Below are 22693 nucleotides of genomic sequence, written 5' to 3'. Positions count from 1 at the left end.
CAGCCAGTGCAGCTCGCGGAGGATAGGTGTTACGTGGGTGAACCGAGGCATTCTGGACAAGCTGAAGTCGCCAAATACTCTTCAAGGGCAGCCCCATGTAGAGCACATTGCAGTAATCCAGTCTAGAGGTCACAAGGGCATGAGTGACTGTTGTGAGAGCCTCCCGGTTCAGGTAGGGACGCAACTGGTGCACCAGGCGAACCTGGGCAAATGCCCCCCTGGTCACAGCTGACAAATGGTGTTCAAAAGTCAGCTGTGGGTCCAGGAGGACTCCCAAGTTGCGGACCCTGTCTGAGGGGCGTACTGTTTGACCCCCCCAGCCTGAGAGGTGGAACACTTGGCCAATTAGTAGGAGGGAAGCACAGCAGCCACTCGGTCTTATCTGGATTGAGTACAAGCTTGTTAACCCCCATCCAGTCCCTAACAGCCTCGAGGCCCTGGCACATCACGTCCATCACTTCATTGAGTTGGCACGGGGCGGACAGATACAGCTGTGTATCGTCCGCATACTGGTGGTATTTTATCCCGTGCCGTCGAATGATCTCACCCAGCAGTTTCATGTAGATATTAAAGAGGAGGGGGGACAGGACCGAACCCTGCGGCACCCCATACGTTAGGGGCCTAGGGGTCGATCTCTGCCCTCCGACCAACACCGACTGCGACCTGTCGGAGAGGTAAGAGGAGAACCACCGTAAGACCATGCCTCCCACCCCCACCTCCCGCAGTCATCGCAGAAGGATACCATGGTCGATGGTATCGAAAGCCGCAGAGAGGTCAAGGAGTACTAGGATGGAGGCATGACCTCCATCCCTGGCTCTCCAGAGATCATCGATCAATGCGACCAAAGCGGTTTCCGTGCTGTAGCCAGGCCTGAAACCCGACTGGAAGGGATCTAGATAATTGGTTTCCTCCAAGGACCGCTGGAGCTGAAAGGCCACCACCTTCTCAACAACCTTCCCCACAAAGGGGAGGTTGGAGACTGGACGATAGTTGTTTAGGACGGCTGGATCCAAAGATGGCTTCTTCAGGAGGGGTCTCACCACCGCCGCCTTTAAAGCAGGGGGAAAGACCCCCTCCCGAAGGGAGGCGGCAACAACCGCCTTGATCCAGTCCCGTGTCACCTCCCTGCTGTTAACAACCAGCCAGGAGGGGCACGGGTCCAGTACACATGTGGAGGCACTTACAGCTCTCATGGCCTTGTCCACGTCCTCAGGGGTAACAGCTTGAAAATCAATCCAGTGATGTCCTACCAGATTATCCCTTGGTGCCTCAGCTGGTTCTGCAGAATTGGAGTCCAGGTCTGCCCGAAGCCGAGCAACTTTATCCGCGAGGAATTGGATGTAGTCCTCAGCTCTGCCTTGCAAAGGATCGCTCGTATCCCTCCTATTTAGGAGGGAACGGGTTATCCTGAACAAGGCAGCTGGGCGCGACTCAGTGGAAGCAATCAGAGAGGCAATGTATGTTCTTTTTGACGTCCTAATTGCCCGGATGTAGACTCTGATGCTGGATGTTAAAAGTGCTCGGTCTGACTCGGACTTACTGGATCTCCATTGGTGCTCTAGGCGTCTCTTTCGGCGCTTCATCTCCCGGAGTTCCTCAGTAAACCAAGGGGCCCTCCTGGATCCACTGCCTCGGATTGGCCATAAAGGCACAATCCGGTTAAGAGCCTCTGTTGCTGCTGAATTCCAAGCAGCAACCAGAGTCTCCGCCGGACTGAGGGCGAGAGTATCAGGAATAACCCCAAGCTCCGTCTGAAAACCCGACGGGTCCATAAGTCGCCTGGGGTGGAACCACCTGGTCGGTTCCTCCTCCCTACAGTGGGGGTTTGGTCTCCGAAAGTCAAGCCTCAGTAGGTAGTGGTCCGACCATGACAGGGGTAAGATCTCACTACCCCTCAGACCAAGGTCACAACTCCACTGCTCCGAGAGAAATACGAGGTCGAGCATGTGACCCGCCGAGTGAGTTGGGCCCCGGATTACTTGGGTCAAGCCCATGGCTGTCATGGAAGCCATGAACTCCTGCGCTCCATCAGAGTGTTCACCGAGCGAAGGCAAATTGAAATCCCCCAGAACCATAAGCCTGGGGAACTCAATTGCCAGCTTGGCTACCGACTCGAGGAGCGAGGGGAGGGCTGCTGCAACGCTGTTGGGAGGCAGGTACGTTAACAGCAAGCCCACTTGACCCTTGAGGTCCAACTTCACCAGCAGGGACTCACACCCGACAAGCTCCGGAGCAGGGATCCTACGAGGTACTAGAGACTCTCGGATAACAATGGCCACACCCCCACCCCTTCCCTGGGCTCGCGGCTGATGAAGCACCTGAAAGCCCTCTGAGCACATCTCTACGAGGGGGACTCCTCCCTCCGGGCCCAGCCAGGTTTCAGTAATACATGCCAGGTCTGCCCTCTCGTCTATAATTAAGTCCTGAACGAGGGGAGCCTTATGAACTACAGACCTGGCATTTAGCGACAGTAGCCTGAGACCAGGGTCCTGATTACTCGCGTCATCTGGCCTTGGAGTGGGACTCATAGGGCCGGAAGGAGGGATCTCTGTGATGTAGCGAGCCCTCCTTCCCCGGTAATGGCCCGTCCTAAAGTCCCCGCCATATCTGCCCTCCCTGTTAAGACCGTAATGCTCTGGCCCACTCCCGTGTCCGTGATCCCTCCACCCACCCCCACAGGCCCCGTGTTTTCCGACAGGCCCTTCGAATCAATCATCCTCTCACATAAATACATCCACTCATCCATGCATTCCCCACATAGGTCAATTAAAACACAAAAAATACAACAGTATTTCCCTCCGGAAAATCCAGGAAGTAACACTCGCGACCTCTCTAGCCATTTCCTGGAGCTCTATGGTACTTGGTAATTTTTTCTTATAAAATGAGGTAAAAGGGGTGGGGGGGTCCATTTTGTTGCTTTAACATTTTAATATCTTCAATGAAAGTACTGAGACAGAGACAGAGAGATTAGACAGGGTGTCTTTTGTCTTGCCCCGGTTAGGATTTCTTAAGCAAATCCACTGGGCTTTCAACATGAAGCCAGAAAATGGGGACTTTTTAAAAATGGCCCGGGACACGGGACAAATTGTTATAAAGCATGACCATCCCACTGAAATCGGGACGTCTGGTCACCTTAGCGTACAGAGAAGCGTAGTGAGAGTGGTGTGGAAGAAAACATAAACCAGCATACGGAGATACTGAATAGTAAAACAGATAGTATTTTACTTCTGTGGAAATAGAGGTATGCAGAGTCCAATTCATACACTGTTAAGACAGTCAATCATCAACGTTCTCAGTTAAGGGGTGATCCATCAAACACAGACCAGTATCATATAATCAGTTCAGCACACAAAGTCGCTATTGGTAGCAAAACTCACAGTAATTCACGCTGAGCAATACACGACACATCTACAAGCAGTATCCACCGATCTAACATCTAACAATCAGAGAGCTAACAGTCATTCTGGCTCCATCTTATGGCCGCTTGAGGTAACAGCAACCAATCACATTTACAGCAGTACTTAAAGAAACAATACTACTATCATGGGTTATATATTGCTAACCCAACTGTTAGACTACATTCCTAACACTCCAAGACACTCCTACGCATATACCCATTTCTTATATACAATGAGCAGAAAAGGGATTTGCATATCTCTCTATTGAAAGTTCTTTCTCTTCAAATGGGTAGCCTCAAGTCTGTGATTCTTCAATGCACTTTACCCCAACCTGATATTGTATCCACATATTCTAAACTATAATTCCCAACATATTCACCATGCTAATTTGAGCTGATAAGAACTCTAATTTGAAGCTGATGGACAGACCAGGTGCTATCAATCAGGCAGCATAGGTTAATGTGGCTCCAGGGGCCATTCTCTTTGGCTGTCACGAACAAGGGGATATTTAAGCTAGACTTGAGCAAGTGTTGCTGGAGCCTAAGAGAGAAATCATTGCTGCTGCTTCTACACCATCACCTCCATATTCCAAGTCAACTAGTCTTGCTGCCCACCAATATTTCTTCCCCAACCAGAAAAAGATATTTGATGGCACCTGAGGAAGTAAGCGGAGGCCATTGTGGAATTTAAACCCACTGCTACAGCTGCAGTGTGGGAAAACATCCATTTACACTCCACTCTTTATTACTCACTCTCAATCAGCCCAGCCTAGGTGAGGAGACAGTTGGTGTCTGAGAGAGCTTACCATGGAGGTTAGGGAGTGGATTTATGTGAGATATTTGTCTTGGGGTAAAGACGAATAGAATAGAATAGAATTAGAATAGAATTCTTTATTGGCCAAGTGTGATTGAACAGACAAGACATTTGTCTTTGGTGCATATGCTCTCAGTGTACATAAAAGAGAAAAAATACATTCATCGAGAATCATAAGGTACCACACTTAGTGATAGTCATAGGTTACTAATAAGCAATCAAATCATACTAGGAAACAAATAAAACAATATAAATTGTTAAGTGGGAGGAAATAGGTAATAGGAAGGATGAGAAGAATAATAGTAATACAGTCTTAGTAAATAGTTTGACAGTGTTGTGGGAATTAGTTGCTTAGCAGAGTGATGGCATTCAGGCAAAAACTGTTCTTGTGTCTGGTTGTTCTGGTGTGCAGTGCTCTATAGCATCATTTTGAGGGTAGAAGTTGAAACAATTTATGATCCCATATTACATTTATCCCTATGATATATGAGTCAAAGGGAACAGGGTAGTTGTCTGGTGTTAGCTATTATGTGGCATATAAAATGCCATTCTGTAGTTTGCCAAATCTAGCAGAGCATTTTGCCTGGGCACATACAGAATTCTTAACTAAAACAATGGTCACTGGCCCGCCCACAATCTAACAATTATAAGGGACATTCAGATGCTGCAGTGTAGGCTACTGTGTATCGCAACTGTAGAAGAAGCTTCAGTAGACCTACTGGAAATCAATGGGATAAGTAAGTCAATAACTGTTCCAGAACTACAAGCAAGACAATCCATTTATTTAGAATCCAGAGATAGATTACATGTTTGTGAGTGAACACCAAACATTTAATTCACTTATGCAATATTATGAAAATATCAGCTTTCACTTGAAAAAGTAATTTTCAAGCTTTATGGCTGCAATCTGATCTCAATGGCTAAAAGAAAAATTAGCTCCAAGGGAAGGGAAGACAGAACTTGGATTTTGCCCAATATTCTTAATTCCCAGTGCAGAGAGATTTCCCTTAAGTTTCTGAATCAAGAGCAGAGGACAATCCCCTTGTTTTCCTATATTTGCTGATCACTGAGACACTGAGTACTGTACATTCAATTTTGAGCATTGATAACTTTTAGTACAGATGTAAAGAATGTCATAAAACCCACAAGTTCTTGATTTGGAGTTGTTTATATGATAGTTATTTGTGCCCAAGGATCAGGATTTTCACAGCAAAAATCACAACAAAAGGCAATTATTTACAATGAAGAACGGATTCCTAGAGGATATTATGAGCAAACTCCCTGCCTGCTTTTTCCCCAGTATTCCCATTTAAGCATGCTGCCTAAATGTATACATGTAACTAACATAATATTTAGTTTGGCCTCAGGTGCTTCTCAAGAAATGATTGAAGAAATCATTTTAGATGTTAGGCAATTGTTCTATTCATTACAAAATAATAACAAAATATCCTACAAAATGGCAAAATCATTTTGAAGATCAAATACAATGTTAAGTATCATAAGGTCAGAATCCTCTTAAAATATTCAATGGGCAGCTACTGGCATAAAAACTGCCAACATCTTTTCAGCATCAACAATGCTAGATTCCAACAAATTAGGTGATGTTGGCAGAAAAGAATATACAGTCCAGATCAGGAAAGCTCCCTGAGGCCCTCACTTGTAACCTGGGCAAAGCCTTGTTACCAAATTGAACTACCTGGTGATTCAAAATTGACATGCATTATTTTTTTATTTAAAAAAAAATAACAACAGTGGAAATGGAGGCTATTCCCACCCATTTATGTATTGCTAAATAATTTATTGCTTTTAATCTATTTAAACAATGTACATAGCTGCTCATCCTATTCATGTGACTCTAGGCCAGTGTTGGTGAACATTTTTGGCACGGAGTGCTGAAATGGGGCCTGTGTGTGCATGCCAGAAAAGGAAGAGCAGCCGCCCGGTGCGCATGCATGTGCCAGAAACCAGAAGACCAGTTCCCTGGTATGCATGCACATGCCAGAAACTGGAAGAGCAGCTGCCTGGTGTGCATGCACGTACCAGGAAGATGATCTGGTTTCTGGCACATGCATGTGCACCAGTCAGCTGGTCTTTGTGCACACATGCGTGCCAAAAACCAAAAGACCAGGTGGCCGGGGCGCATGCGCACACTGGAATCTGGAAGAGCAACTTCCCGGGATCCGCAAGCACACCAAGGGGCTGCTCTTTCAGTTTCCGGTGTTCCCATGCGCATGAAGACCAGCTGGCTGGCGTGCCGGAACCCAGAAGAGCAAAGGGCGATGGCTCGCGTACCTGGAGAGATGTCTCTGTGTGCCACTTCTGGCACATGTGCCATAGGTCATCAGGGCTCTAAGTAGTTTAAAACTGGAAACACACACTCTTCTAAAACTAACAGCAACAGAACATAGTATAACTGAGACTATCTACATAACTCATATCTTCAATCATCTAACATCCTGGTAAAATGCCTGAGAGATGAGACATGTCTTTAGAACTTTCTGAAAGGCTAAGAAGGATGGAGCCAACCCAACCATTTACTGCTGTGTGCCAGGGGTGGGATACGACCGGTATGCCTCAATACGGGTGTACCGGTGCCTCCTGGGAGCACCTGGCACTCTGGACTGTACCTATCCTCCCTACCTGTATTTGAGCCGAATGGGGCTTCCGCACACAGAGTGTACAGCTAGAGCATCGTGGGCGGTAAGTGCGCATGTGCACGCTGTGTGCGCACTGCGGACATGCATGTGGTGGATGCCTGTACTGTACTGGTTGCAACGGGATCCGGAACCCACCACTGCTGTGTGCAGTAGGTGTAACAAAGATTAGCAGATTCTTTCAACATGCCTCTTTGCAGGCTTATCCACTGTTAGCATTTCTAGCCATGTTTTTGGAGGAGAGAAGACAGCAACTTAATACCACATAAACCCTTTCTATGTTGCTCAGGGCAAACAAAGTGAGCACATTTTATTTTCCACTGAAAATATGGAACGCTATGTAACTCCACTAAGCAGATTTGCACCTACTTAATACTTGAAGTCAGTAAGAATTAAGCTTAACTGGAGGGAAGCTTTATCTTCATTGGAATGAAAAAATGGCCAGTTTCGGTTTTTTTCCTAGATATGGGAAAAATAAGAAAGAATAACATTTGTTGCATTCTTTCTGTTCTACTGATTGCCTCCAATACAGATAAAAATGAGTGTCCAAGGCTGAACTTTGCAGCAGCAGCACAGATTTAGCTCTGGCATTTAGACTCCTATTTGTAATTTCTCAAGCCTATCTACAAAGGGAGGGCTGCACATAATGTTTATTTTGTACCCATAATTAGTATACACAAAATCCAGGCTATGACTGATAAACATGTTTTTCTTGCTCATTTATTTTTTTAATGTGTAACATTTTATTTTTAGAAACTAACACATGACACATAGACACATTCACCAAGTACTCAAGGAAAAAAATACTAAGCTGTACATTCATACAGCTAATTATTATTATATATAATTCCATATTAAGCTATCAGTTTATGCATTGTTAGACAATTCTGTAGATAAAAGGAAGGATATCTATCCAAGGATATTAAAAAAAAGGTAAAAATATTTTCATACATATTTTTTTACAAAGAAGAAATCTGAAAGTCTAAAGTACAAAGAGTTTTATACTAATTTTCGCTCCAAACACAGATTAGGACTTATTTTACGGTTAGCTCTTATTTTCAGGGAAATACAGTACTAAATGCATCCATCTGGGTGACGATCAATACAATACAATACCATATCATACACCATACCATACCATACCATACCTGTTCTGTCCCCCCCTTCACGGCTCTTAACACACGGCAAGACAGGCAAACTTAAAAGGACTTTTCTTTATCAGTTCACAGTTCAAACTGGCTTAACATAACATAAATACAAGTCTTTGACCAGATAACATAATGAAAACAAATCTTTCTTACGGCAACTCAATTTGAAGAAAACGAAAGCAAAACACTTGTTCCCAAAGTCTCTATGAATCAGGGTTACAGACATACAGAGCACTTATCCAAGTGAATCTTACAGAAACCACGACTGATGATCAAACAATGTTGTACAAACCAAGGCATGCACGAAGGAACGACGTTGACTCCAGCAACTAGGGCGTGGCAGCATCCGTCCTTTTATCTCCAAACTTGCTTCTAATCAGCCCCAGCTGCATAATGAATCTTGATCCCGAAAAGACTTTCAGCAGACATCTGCTGAGTCACAACACATACCATACCATACAATAGCAGAGTTGGAAGGGACCTTGGAGATCTTCTAGTCCAACCCCCTGCCTAGGCAGGAAACCCTATACCATTTCAGACAAATGGCTATCCAACATCTTCTTAAAGACTTCCAGTGTTGGGGCATTCACAACTTCTGGAGGCAAGCTGTTCCACTGATTAATTGTTCTAACTGTCAGGAAATGTCTCCTTAGTTCTAAGTTGCTTCTCTCCTTGATTAGTTTCCACCCATTGCTTCTTGTTCTACCCTCAGGTGCCTTGGAGAATAGTTTGACTCCCTCTTCTTTTTGGAAACCCCTGAGATATTGGAACACTGCTATCATTGTAACAAGCTAACGATCGTAATAGGGGTTTATTTTTGGAACAGGTCTTATATTATGAACATCCTGAAAAATCGTGCTAGGGCTTATTTTCTGGTTGGGTCTTATTTTTGGGAAATACGGTAGCAATAATCTATTCCAGTGATGGCTAACCTTTTTTGGCTCACGTGCCAAAAGCAGGAGTACAGGGGGGTTGTGCGTGTGCATGCCACACCCATAATGCTATGTGTGTGACCCCAGCAAGCATGTGCATGATCCCCCCTGCACACATCTGCATGTGACCAGTGCTCCCCCCGCTTTTGGCACACTTTTTTCACCCTCCCCAGGCTCCAGAGGCTTTCTAGGAGCCTGGGGAGGGTGAAAACAGCTCCCTGCCACCACCAGAGGCCCTCCGGAGGCTTCGGGAGTTTCCCTGAAGTCTCCAGAGCGCGAAAAACCAGCTCTACAGGCAAACTGGAAGTTCAGAAACAGACTTCAAGTTTGCTCATAGGGCCATTTTCTTGCCCTCTGGAGCCTTCAGGGTAGCCTCCTGAAGGCTCCGGAGGGTGAAAAACGGCCCTATAAACAAACCAGAAGTCTGTTCCTGAACTTCCGGTTTGCCCATAGGGCCAGTTTTTCACACTCTAAAAGCTTAAAAGAAGCCTCTGGAGGGCAAAAAACAGCCTCAAAAGAAGGCCGGAGTCAGATGGAGCTGACAGGGCAACGCCTCGCGTGCCTTAACAAATGGCTCCGCGTGCCATAGGTTCACCATCATGGATCTATTCCCTCCCCATAATATCTACTCTAGTTTTAATAACCAGTAAACTTAAAACTGTCTTAAATCAGCATTTATGTGCATTTCAAAGTCCTATTGACTACTAATTTATGGAATGATGAACATAAAATATTATGATGTCATGTCATGAGAAGTTTTCAGCTACAAATAAGAGGTGGGGAAAATTTTATCCAATGTTTTTCAACCTTGGCAACTTTAAAACATCTTTTCATGAGATAATACATGAAACTTCCTAATGAGCATTCATAAGAAATAAATAACATGAAATATAATATTCCATATGAATATTATTTATTTGCGAATAAATAATATGGAAGTTATTATAGGTACTGCCATTTGTTTAGTGATTGTTCAAAGATACAACAACACTGAAAAAGTGACATGACCTCTTTTTACATGACTGCTGCAGTATCTCCATGGTCACATGACCAAAATTTGGACACTCAGCAACTGGCATGTATTTAGGATAGCTGAAGTGTTGTGGGGAACTGACCAGCAGTCAATGGGGAAGCCAGAAGGAAAACAGAATGATGTCTAGGACTGACAAATCTGGTAGTTTGGGTTTTACTTGAAACAAAAACAACTGGTTGCAAAATGTGCTATTTAGCAGAAGCAACATTTTGTAACAAGAAATAGACAAACAAGTTACAAAAAATATTTCCTGTAAGATCTTTTACTGTTCTTTTAAAGTGTAAAGTGTAAATAGACTAAATTATTTACCTGTAGAATACTATATTATTTTCAATGCATTAATAAAACACTAAAAACGAAACACAATGCCTGCAGATACGGCTGTCAGCAGAGGTGTTGTTCTTTAATTTACAGGCATGGCACTGTTTGAATCACTGTTCAGTTTGACTAGTTATCTAAGACAGGGACAAATGCTATAAAACTCTTTTTCCAGTAAGAATCTGAAGTCACCTTGAAGAATGTCTTGAATTATTTATGATGATCCCACATTTTTAGGATATGATTGGAAGCGGTAAAGGATTTAAACAAAAAACAGCAATATTATGTGATGTTATTGCTACCATTCAGGTTTTTATACAAACTAAATCAGATCAAGAAACAAGAAAGAAACAGTTTAAAGCAGGGGTCTCCAACCTTGGTAACTTTAAGACTGGCGGACTTCAACTCCCACAATTCCCCCGGCTGGGGAATTCTGGGAGTTGAAGTCCACCAGGCTTAAAGTTGCCAAGGTTGGCGACTCCTTCTTTAAAGCATACTCATGAATTCCATTTTGGTAATTGACCATAATAACAATAACACACTGAGTGAAAGGGATGATAAATATAGCCCTTCCAAAGAAAATGTAATATCAAAATGAAAAGGACAAATTAAGGATGTTCTTTCCAAGCCACCCAAATTAAAATTGCTTAAAAAGAAAAAGCACTCATATCCGTAAAACATGTGTACTACCTTACCTAAAACAGTAGAAAAACAGTATTAACATTCCTTTAGGCTTCTGCTACTCTTACGTAAGTTATCTGGGTTAAAATTAGACAATTGTATTCCTTTTTTCTGTATTGTAAAGCTAATAATGTCATGTATATCTATGTAAGACTGAACATAAATACAAGAAGACTGAAATGTATTTATCTTTCTGACTTCCCAATGCTGGAAGCAAAATTATTAAATAGTAATTCTAAACATGGTAGCCATGACGACCACCAAAATAAACTATTAAATCAAAAAGAGTTCTATAGATCAGTGTTTCTCAACCTTGGCAACTTGAAGATGTCTGGACTTCAACTCCCAGATTCCCCAGCCAGCATTCACTGGCTGGGGGATTCTGGGACTTGAAGTCCAGACATCTTCAAGTTGCCAAGGTTGAGAAACACTGCTATAGATAACACCAACTAAGTGTAGATGTGAATCTGAACCACTGCAACTGCATGTCTATGGAGACTCTCAGCCCCAAAGGTGCTTTTTCAAAAGGCAACTGGACTTTCTGGTTTTTCTTTGAAGACATTTCACTTCTTAGCTGAAGAAGCTTCTTGGATGAGAAGCGAAACATGTTCAAAGAAAAACCAATTGCCTCTTGAAAAAGAAATAAAACAGAAGCATGTCCCTTATTTATTTGTGTAGGCAACAGAAACAGAAAATATCCCTAACTATTTTAAACCCTGATGTTTAGAACTGATTTTTGTCTATTCTACAAGGCACTTTTAATCCTGTGACCTTAGGCAAATATATACCGGATGCACCACATTTACAGCAAGATAAAGGGCAAGGAACTTTCACAAAGAACATTGGAAGGTGAAATTACAAAAAAATTTCAAAGCAGAATAAATACACCAAACTCTTTGTATAAGTACTTGGAAGTACCTCTCAAGGAGTTCAACAGAGCTTTTAAAGATTTCCTACACAAGGTCAATAACAAGCCCAGCAGTGTTATGGAATTGTCATAAATTCCGCTCCCAATGTTTTTCTGTGCAATGACAAAAGAAATAATAATTAGCAGTAAAATTGTCAGCCCAAAATAATAGTGCAAGTAATTACTGTACATAATTACAACCTTCCATAGCCTAATGCCTTCCAAAAATATTGGGATGACAATTCCCAGAGTCTCTACCAACTGGATTTTGGCTGGGAGTTTCATGATCAACATATCTGAAGGACATTAGATTATAGAAGCTCTAGCAAAGCTCAAGTAAAGTGTATAAATATATCCAAAAGACATAATGGAAGAAAACATAGCAGTCATTTTCCGTTTTGTTTAAGACAGGATGGGAAACTATGGCCCTTTTATGACCTGTGGAAGTTCAATTCTGGGAGTTGAAGTCCACAAGTCATAAAGGGGCCACAGTTCCCCATCTCTAGTTTAAGAGATGTGTACCTTTTCAACCTGAAATGCTGAAATCTTATATAGCCTATAGAAAATAAACAGCTCAGCAGCTCAGGCTTGTATTGTGAAGTCCTTGGTGCTGTCTAGGCTTGGTTGTTAGGTTGTAGACATTCCATTATTCATTCATTCATTCATTCATTCATTCTGTCATGGTTATGTAGTGTATATTGGAAGTGGTCACCCTTTGAGAGCTGTATGCAATGAAATTTCATATTAATGTTGCCGATTAGTGTACATTCAAAGTGTCAATAAAGGTATTGTAGTGTATTGTATCCCTCGACTGGGTAACATAAGTGCAAGTGGGGTTTGCTCTCCAGTTGTTACCTCAATGGGTAATGTAAGGTGTGCAAGCAAAAAACCAAGCTCAGGGAAAACCAAAAACTCCTCATATATAGCCACCCTCCCCCCACCACCAATGGTAATAAGAACCTCCCTCTCCCCAAAAAAGAGCTAGATCAACACAGGATATGGAGTCTACAAGGGCCTACTCATGAACAGTCCCCCTGAATTCAGGGCTTGTCTTCTTGATAAAGAAGGGCTGAGCGCCCCTTTTCCCAGAGGGAATCCCGCGGCTCTTACCAGTGATCCCTCCGCTGCCTCCATCTCCGCCGTGCCCCTTCCTCTTTTGCAGGATGAAGTAAGGGTTGGCCCGCTCCGTGATCCACAAGGCATTGGCCAGCAGCACCTCCTCCGGGTTCACCCACATCCTCCCGGCCAAGACAAAGGCAGCCCGGGGGGGGGGGCTTCTTTTTCGGCGGAGGCTTCTCAGGAACGCAGCCTCCGTACTCCCTCAGCGCCCTGCCCAGGCCGGAGGGACGCCGCCAGCAGCTCGTCGGAAGCACGGACCATCGGGAAGGAGAAAAGCAAGAAAGAGCCGCGGCATGCCCGCTGTCCTCCGCCCGAGGTGGGAGCAGTTCTCAGGCTCGGCAGTCACGTCGGTGGGGACGCGGGAACGAGCCGAGCGGTGACCTCAGAGCGGGCGACGCGGCGGCTGAGCCCGCCCAACCTCACTCCCGCCGGGCGGTAACGCCATCTCCCAGCCAGCTCATGGCCATCGAGCCCCGGGAAGGATGCGCTGGCGGGGAGAGAAAAAAAACCCACAAGAGGGAAGCGGGCGACGGTTCGGAATCACCTCCTGAGCCAAGAAAACCCGGGGGAAACCCGTCTTGCCTGCAAAGATCGCTTATTCCCCGCCGTTTATGCCAAGGAGGCAAGGTCAGGTATATGACGGAAGCTAGAGAGCTGCCCGACTCGGGCCGTCCTTCCTCTGCCACCTCTCCGTGCGCTAGCGCCTTTGGGAGCTGGCAAACCCCGCAGTATCCCCGGCGTGGGTTACGCAAAAACACCCCGGGATTTCGGACGACCACGTCCCATCACCTCCCTCATCTAAACTGGTCTCTGCGGGTTAAAAAAAAACCACCGGCTTCGGAACTCGGGAGGCGCACGACCAACCTATACGGGGCTGGCCACCGAAAACCTCGCTCCCCGAAAGGGGGATGCTGTCCAACACCGTTCGACAAAGGACATCGTCAAGGCGGCTAAGGAGACGGCGGGCTACCCACTTCCAGGTTTAGGCTCCTCCGCCGGGTTGCGATGGCTTAGATCGCCCATCCCAGTCCGGCCGGGATGGCACCGACCAGCGGCAGCCAGGAACGCTCCGTTCCGCTGCGGATCTCCATCGCCCAGCCGAGCCTATCGCCTCCGGGAGGCTGACGTGCCAGGTTCCGAAGAGGTGTGGCCTCGGCTGGAACAACCTGCGCAGAGCCCGGTGGTTGGCTTGGCGCTTCCTGCAATCCCAGGAGCTGGTCACGCGGTCTCCATATCCCTTGCTTGACTTCCAGGGCCGCAAGCTCCACCCAAGTGGCTGGGAGTCGGCCGGAGGGCCTCCTGCGGAGCCCCGGCAGGAGCTTGTAGTTTCATGAAGGGCAATGCGGAAAGAGAGGTACATCCCCCCACACATATCTTCTGCTTCACAGAAGGTGCGGCCGAGAGACGGCAGTGAGTCAGAAGCAATCGCCCCTTTCGATTTCTTAAGTCGGGCTGCATTGCCAGTCACGAGCCAGGTGAATTTATCCGAAGTCATTTCTGTTCTTCAAAGCAGGTGTGGGCAAGGGATAAAATATAATGACATAGGAAAAGCTGCAACAACAACAACAACCCTATAAGCACACAAAACCTTCGTCATCCACAACTACAACTCATCAGCATTATTAGGCTGGACGAGAAAAATTAGACCACCCCCTAGGAAGAAGCAGAGATATGAAACCCAAATTCTTTACTGCCATCTGGTGGCGGTCTGAATCGTTGCGGTTCTTGTAACCCACGATAACACGAATCTATTCGTGGAAACACCTGGCAATTTTTGATCCTGTGCCTTTGCTAATATTCCTACCTAATAGTTCATATGTTTGAGAAGATTTCACTCTAGTTTTTTTTAAAGTACAATAATGCTTCTTTAAGATAGAGAGCTAAGATGCTGAGCTTGTCAACCAGAAGTTCAGCGGTTCAAATCCCTAGCGCCGCATAACAGTGTGAGCTCCCGTTACTTGTCCCAGCTTCTGCCAACCTAGCAGTTCGAAAGCACGTAAAAATGCAAGTAGAAAAATAAGAACCACCTTTGGTGGGAAGGTAGCAGCGTTCTGTATGTCTTCGGTGTTTAGTCATGCCGACCATATGAACACGGAGATGTCTTCAGACCGCTGGCTCTTCGGCTTTGAAATGGAGATGAGCACTGCCCCCTAGAGTCGGGAATGACTAGCATGTATGTGCAAGGGGAACCTTTACCTTAAGATAGGGAGTTCCCATTATAGCAATCCTGGAAGATGTTTATTTGGCTACTTTTTAAATTATGGGAAGTTTTATCTCTAGGTAAATCATTGTAAAAGAGATACCCTTGAGGTTAAGCTATTTTAACTTTGGCTCCAGCTTTATGGTTCTTTTGCGAGCATTTTAAGGTTGACTGATTTATATTGGGTGAAATGTTAGCCTTCCTTCAAAAACATTAGATAAATGTCCATAATTTGTTTTGCAGCTTGTGAATGAGTTAGTACAAAGGTGGTTCTTTATATACCTCTGAAATACATTTACATCAAATTTATGTCCATTGCTCCATAACTATTATTTCAAGCCAAAAAAATTCATTGGAGATATATGAGAATTCATAGATCTGTGAAAATTATATTTTTGTTAAGCAAAATATTGTGAGAGATTAAATTATACAGTAAATTCATTTGTTTGTAGTTTCTTGTAGAAAGTAAACATTGCATCTTTATAGTACTAAGATAGTTGTAACAAGAATTTCTGAATACAGATCAAATAAAATTGTGTGCTCTCGCTGCTTAAAATAGTCCAATGAAATGGTGTACATAATTATACATCCAATAGAGTATTATCAGACAGGTAAATAACAAAAACGAATAAGAACTGGAAAATCAAAATTACATAAGATTGTTGGAGGTTTATGCTTGATTGATTTTGAGGACAAAAAAGAAAACATAAAAGACCTAATAATAAACATACTCTTGCCATGTAGAAGGTGGAATTTAGAAGTTTAAGAACTTTATGGACAATGCCTTCCCTCTCTGTTTATGGCAGCCATATTTGTTATTATTTTGCTTATTGGTGCATCTCATCTTAAAAATATTTAGTTTTGGATAAAGAGCTTAACCTAAGCAATAACAAAGTAGATATGACTGATTGTAATACACACTCTAGCTTTGCAAACACCTTTGACCCTTTGGTCTGTGATGGCTTGTTTTTCAGGTGGCTAAAAAGGTACAGAAAGATTCAGTAAATTAAACTAACACCATAGAAATACACTTGTACGTCAATGCAGAATATCTGTCACTATAGATTTTCAAGAATATTACATTACAGGCAGTACTAAGCTAACAATCACTCATTCAGTGATCATTCAAAGTTACAATGGCACCGAATTGATATTTATGACTGGTCCTCAAACTTTCAGCAGTTCCAGCATCCCTGAGGTCATGTGCCCATTATTTGGGCACTTGGCAACTGGTTGTCAGTCTTCCTAGTTAAACCAGACAGGAGGCATGAATAAATGAGCTAACTATACATTATTGTAAAGTTACATTAACAGAATCTTGCAAGTCTGAAAGTACAACTTCCTACCACCATTTTAAACTGCTTGATCCATTTGAGTGGGACCTTTCTAAGTTTCTTTTTCTGATTTTAAGTTTCTGCAGGCTCTTGTTCCTCTTGTCTGATTGTTTCTGAGGAAGCATGTATTCCCCTCTTTCCCCAAAGTCATTCCTACATTCCATTTTACTGGCTCACACACCAGTGTCCTGTGGTCACATGAACTGGTAACAACTGAGGGTCTTCACTTCTGTCTCCCCCCCCCAAGCAAAGTTGCTGACAGAGAAGCCACTAGTTGCTCCTGCAAATTGCTTCTATTCCCACTGCTTTTCTTCCCCATAACTACGGGTATGAAGTATGCTGAAGTGGCATACAATAATGCCATACACAGCAGCACTGGCCTGATCCCTTTCCAGGTTACTAGCGACATGTAATTCATCCCCATGCCTGAGCTCCCTAGGGAACCCCCTTCATTGGTGTCCTTAAGTGAATGGATGGAGTTTTTGAAGGAGGAATGGGAAAACACCAAGTGGGCTCTGCGGGAAATGGCAAAAACCTACAAAGCCCAAGCCAACAGACGCCGCAGACCCCAAGAGCCATTTTGGGTTGGGAGCAAGGTCTACCTCTTGATGAAATACCTCAGACTAAAACTGCCAGGCATAAAGCTAAGACCAAAGTTTATAGGACCTTTCCCAATAGAGAAAGTGATTAATCCTGTTACAGTACAACTTAGGCTCCTTTGCCTGCTAGGGAAAGTGCATCCAGTCTTTCACAGTAGCATGTTAAAGCCGGTGATAGGCTCCCTGATTAGACCAGTAGATTGGGCAGCCCCAAAACCAATAGTGCAGTGAGAGACTCATTATGAGGTGAAGAAAAATTTAGACTAAAGATTGCATAGGGGCAGGCTGCAGTACCTTGTGCAATGGAAGGGATACCCCCTCTTTGAAGCCACCTGGGTCAAGAGCTGGGATGTGAAGGCAGATAGGTTGGTTAAACAGTTTCACGATGAGTTCCCTCAAAAAATAGGAGGTCTCCATGGGAGGGAGTTTAAGGTGAGCCTTGAGTAATTTCCCACTGTTTTGTCTTGCAGGAAATCCTCTTCAATTGATGGGGGAAGCCTGTCAACCCTGAAGCTGGCCTGGCCGAAGCCATCTTGAAGCATCAGTGCTGCCACACTGGAGCAGAGGCATAGGGAGGAGGTATTAGAGATAGCTGGGGTTATGTAGTCAAAATAAAATACTTGGGAACCAAGGACGTTCTCACACCTGGCCAGAGGAAGGAGAAGTGATGTAACCAGACCAGCGGACGCTGCCTTGATTGGGCCATGTGACCGATTGTTTGGGATTGAGGGGGAAACTTTCACTTTTAATTAGGTGAAAACTGAGGGACACTTTAGAGTCAGTTTTCACCAGATATGTGCCAATATGATATTTCAAATAAAGTTATTCTTTGAGGAATCTACCTGCCTTGGAGTTTTGCTTGCTATGGATCTATTACTTGGAACCCTGACATTGAGATCTTGGGGATATCATGTGGCTTACATGGTAGTACAACAGCCATCTGAACACCCTCCCAGTTACCGCCAGCCTGGTTGCCTTATGTGGCACCTTGGCAACCCCCGGCACACCCACCTGCTTCTAGCAGCAGCCACACCTGGTTGCGTTCACATTGGTTGCAAGAATTGCTTGCGTGCCCTCTAGAACACTCACCCTATGCCAGCCATGCTTGTACTCCCATCCTCTGGCCTGGTTGTAAGATTCCCAGGACTCACAACTTGCAATTCTCCAATGACTTGGCTTATGGCAAGAAGTCACAAAGAGGTCATGGCTTAATGACTCACATCCTCACTTAACAACAGCAACTAGAAAATGCCGGGATTGCCATTGCTAAGTGAAACAGTTGTGATGTTGCAGTTATCACTGCATTGCTTAATGATGATTTGCAGTTCAAATTACTGTAGTTAACCAATGACTACCTGTAATAGTAAGTGGATAGTCTACAGAAGGTATGCAACCCCAGATGGACTTCCAGTTTGGCATCACAGCGAGACGGTTGGGAAAGCGGGGCTGCGCAAATTCCGGGTCAATCCTTCCTCGTTGGGAGGCCTTAAGGAGCTAAAGTCACCCTGGATGAGTGACGGATGGATCCCTTGCTGATCGCGGAAGAGCGGCGGCTCTTCCACTTGATCCAAAGCACCCTCCCAATCAACGAAGAAGAGAAATGGTCATTATGGCTGGGCCGAAGCTGGGGCAACCGAAGAAAAAGATGATCTGGAGCAGTTTGTGAACAGTAGATTGGAACTAGGTGAGGCAATTTTCAACTATATTAGAGACCTAACCCCAAATAAAAGAATTTTTGAAAGAAAGATTCTCTAAAGTGCTGAGAAAGCAGTGAGCTAACACATTAAGCTAGATTACAGATCCAAAAGACTAATGACATTTTAATGAGAGACTATGCAGTTTTAAAATATAGAAAGACTGGATTAGAGTTTGCAGTGTTGTGAAAAGTGGTTTTAATTTGCTTATAATATTGTTTGACTACTGGAAGAAATTGTAGGAAGAAAAATGGACTTTGTGATCATTTGGCAATCAGCTATTATACCTTCTGCTTTGTTATAAAGCTAGAACTTTGGGATGCAGCACCATCTACTGGTGAAAAAAAGATACCATACTACACTGCTGTATAGTTGGAAAAGATCTTGACAGAATTGATAAGAAGGGAAACAGAGTGAAAGGCAAACAACATCAGAAAAGCCATTTTTTGGGGGGGTGTTGTTTTTTGTTTTATATCTATTTGTTTTTCTGGCTGGCTGGGAGTAACTGGTGAGCCTTCTGAAGATCTTCAAAGAAGTGTGGATTATAAACAATAGGAATTTCCCTTGAAACTGAACATCTGACTATGTGGCTTAATGAGACAGAGGGAAATCTGGTGGGCCATTCTGGATTATAAATTCTGTTTGATAGAACATCTTACGAGGTGAAAAAAGAAAAGTTAAACAAGATGTGCAAAGTTAGATAATTTAGAGGGAGCAAATTGGCAGATCTTGAGGATTATAACATTGTGGACTGAGCAAATTAGTTTAATATTGGCTTTTTAGGGTGGTGGACAATTGGCACATTGGGACTTTGGTGGACTATTGAGTAAATTTTAGCCCATTAAATTAAAATAAAATGTTGCAACAGGGAAAAACAAATGCATTTTAAAAAATACTATTGATGCTTCAAGGTATTCAGAAAGCTATTACAAGGAACCCTAGGAAGATGAAGAAACTGATGCATGATTCAGATATGAAACTAGGAGACTCTCAGCAAATGACAAGGAAAAATGAACAAGAAATCCAGGAAATAGAGGAGAAAGTAGAAAGAGCAGAGGAAAGAATAGAGGAGACAAATCAACAAATTACACAAGCAGGAAAAGATGAGGAAGAAATAGTAAAAATTCTTGAAATGGAGTAGGCAGATTACGCTTTAAGGGGGCAAAATATAGACGTGGACAAAGAAAGAGCTCCCAGAAGTGATAAAAGAGATTCGACAGTGAGAGATAGATGTAGAGGCAGATGAAATATTGAGATTAAATATGAGTGATATAAGGGGAAAACAAGATCCCAGGGGAGGAGCATGGGAAATTTGTCAAAAAGTCAGTAAGAGTTGAAATACTAAAAAGGGCAAAATATGACAGATAGATACAGAATACTTCTTAATGAGCCACGGTGGTGCAGTGGTTAGAGTGTAGTACTGCGGGCTACTTCTGCCTGCCTGCCAGCTGCCTGCAATTTGGCAGTTCAAATCTCACCAGGCTCACAGTTGACAGCCTTCCATCCTTCCGAGGTGGGTAAAATGAGGACCCACATTGTTGGGAGCAATATGTTGACTCTGTAACAGGGGTGGGTTTCTGCCAGTTCTAACTTCTTTTATAGAAGAGGTTCCACAAATCTACAGAGTTGTTTAGAACCGGTTCCAGCTCCCTCCCCCCACCTGTCCGCACATCATCAAGATGAAGAGCGAGAGGAGGAATTCTGGGAATTGAAGTCCACAAGTCTTAAAGCTGTCAAGTTTGAACACCTCTGGGTTTTTTTCTAAAGGTTGAGGGGTGCAAGTGTTGTAACTTGACAGCTTTAAGACGTGCACTCTTCAAATGCCAGAGTTTCAGAGCCAACATTTTGGTTGCTAAGCAAGAGCGTTGTTAAGTGAGTTTCACCACATTTTACAAGTTGGCCACGCCTATCCAGTCACATGGCTGGCAAGCCACTCCAACAAAGCAGGCCACGCCTACAGAAGAGGTTCTAAATTTTTTTTGAAACCCACCACTGCTCTGTAAACTCTGTAAACTGCTTAGAGAGGGCTGTAAAACACTATGAAGCAGTATACAAGACTAAGTGCTATTGCTATTGATAATATAGGACTTGCTTTACTAAGAGTTAGAAAATAGAGGTAGAAGTTATAAATGGGGAAAATATTACTATGTATACTACTGCTATATAATATATTACAATTACTATGTAGACGTAAATGTTAGAAGTTGAGAGAGCATTACCATGTATACCTGAATAATATTAGTATTGTTATTAGTATGGTATATAAAGTAAATTGACCCAGCCAATACATGGTGACCCAGACACCAAGCACTTATGTGTGCAAAGAAAAAGCAATAAATAAAGTTATATATTAAAAACCTAATTTTTATTGATATGGGCTGATATGGTACTCAATTTCTTCTGCATACAGAGCTAGCCAGGTAATGAATAGATCTGATGTTTTCTGCTAGTAATAACAGAGGAATAGTAAACTTGAATGACTTAAATGGAATTGTAAAATTTACAGGACATGATACTCTTCCTGTGACAGTGCTCAGGATTGTCTGCTTTGCTTCTAACGTTAGCCTTACATGGCTTGGGACTAGGTTATTTGAAGGGGTGTCTTTTCCCAGTTACATTTTCCCAACTCACTAAAGAAGAGAGACAAGACATATTACAGGTCTCTCTTACGGAGGACCATCTAGACGTCTCTTGTGGGACCAAAAAAGGCCTTCTCCATAGTGGCTCTCTTGTGGTCCCCAAACAGTATTCAGTAGGATACTGGATGGGAAGGGAATACAACAAAGCTTCATTCATGCTTATGATGACTTCCTTCCTGTGGCTGACATTACAATAATCAAGACAGGAAGTGATTAGGGCATGTTGGCCAACCTTTTTGTGACAAAAGTGTGTGAATGCACGCACCTGTGTGCCCACACCCATAAGGCAATGCATGCATGACACCCCCACATGCCATGCCCCCTGTGCATGCATGTGACTCTCCTGCACTCCTCCCACCGTGACGTTTGAGGCCCCATTTTGGGCCTAGCAGGCCTCCCTGAAACCTCCTGGGACCAAAAACAGGCCGCAGGGAGGAGCACCACACCCCCATGCACCCTCCTACCCCCACATGTGCGTGCACCCCCCCACATGCCTGCGCATCTCCCGCATGCACCCCACCTCCAGTGCAGCTGGCCAGCAGGAGGCATGCGCATATGCGCCATGGAGCTGAGCTGGGGCAACAGCTCAAGTGCCTGCAGAGAGGGTTCTGCGTGCCATCTTTGGCACACATGCCATAGATTCGTCATCACGGGACTAGGGCATGGGTCACTGTGAGCAGAGTTAGTTGATCCAGGAAAGAGCGTAACTGATACACACGACCCACTGTTACTCAAAGATCCTTCTGCTCACAACTGCCACCTATTCCTCAATTTTTATCAACAAATGCCTATGAAACAAATTCCTTATTCTATCAGAATAATTAAAATGGAAGTGTTATGTACTTTAAAAAATCAACTGAAATCTTTAGTATTCAGCTTAGCATAAAACGCAAGTAGCTTACCTATAGGCACACTATGCTACAATATAAACTTCAGAATGAAAAACAATCATTGATGACAAAAAGCTGACATTAAAGTGGATCCAGGAGGGCCCCTTGGTTCGCCGAGGAACTCCGGGAGATGAAGCGCCAAAAGAGACGCCGAGAGCAACGTTGGAGGGCTAGTAACTCCAAATCTGACCGAACACAACTAAGAGCCTTTATTAGGACTTATTTAGTGGCGATATGGGCGGCAAAATGTGCTCATTTTTCCACTCTTATTGCGTCCGCAGAATCTCGCCCGGCCGCCCTGTTTAGGATAACCTGCTCCCTCCTGAAAGGGAGA

At 43.9% G+C, this 22693-nt stretch overlaps 1 protein-coding gene and 1 long non-coding RNA gene across 4 annotated transcripts in view; one reads left to right on the top strand and one right to left on the bottom strand.

Annotated features, from left to right (window-relative positions):
* TBC1D9 (TBC1 domain family member 9) overlaps positions 1-13994 on the bottom strand; it is a 48696-nt gene extending 34702 nt beyond the window's left edge. For all 3 annotated transcript variants that reach the window (XM_014065273.2, XM_087724361.1, XM_014065274.2), the window contains exon 1: positions 12995-13994. In XM_014065273.2, the coding sequence (XP_013920748.2) occupies positions 12995-13121 (127 nt within the window). In that variant the 5' untranslated portion in view covers positions 13122-13994. The remainder of the gene's footprint in view (positions 1-12994) is intronic.
* Positions 13995-14181: 187 nt separating this feature from the next.
* On the top strand, positions 14182-17973 carry LOC148043826 (uncharacterized). Its single transcript, XR_015697882.1, has 2 exons — positions 14182-14478; positions 17607-17973. It is a non-coding gene; the product is annotated as an uncharacterized LOC148043826 (long non-coding RNA).
* Positions 17974-22693: the final 4720 nt, after the last annotated feature.

Source organism: Thamnophis sirtalis, unplaced genomic scaffold (genome assembly GCF_051295495.1).
Source record: "Thamnophis sirtalis isolate CommonGarterSnake01/CBP01778 unplaced genomic scaffold, rThaSir2_p1.2 scaffold_10, whole genome shotgun sequence".
Lineage (NCBI taxonomy): Eukaryota > Metazoa > Chordata > Lepidosauria > Squamata > Natricidae > Thamnophis > Thamnophis sirtalis.
Note: the sequence above shows the minus strand (reverse complement) of the source record. Positions and strands in the feature narration are given on the sequence as shown.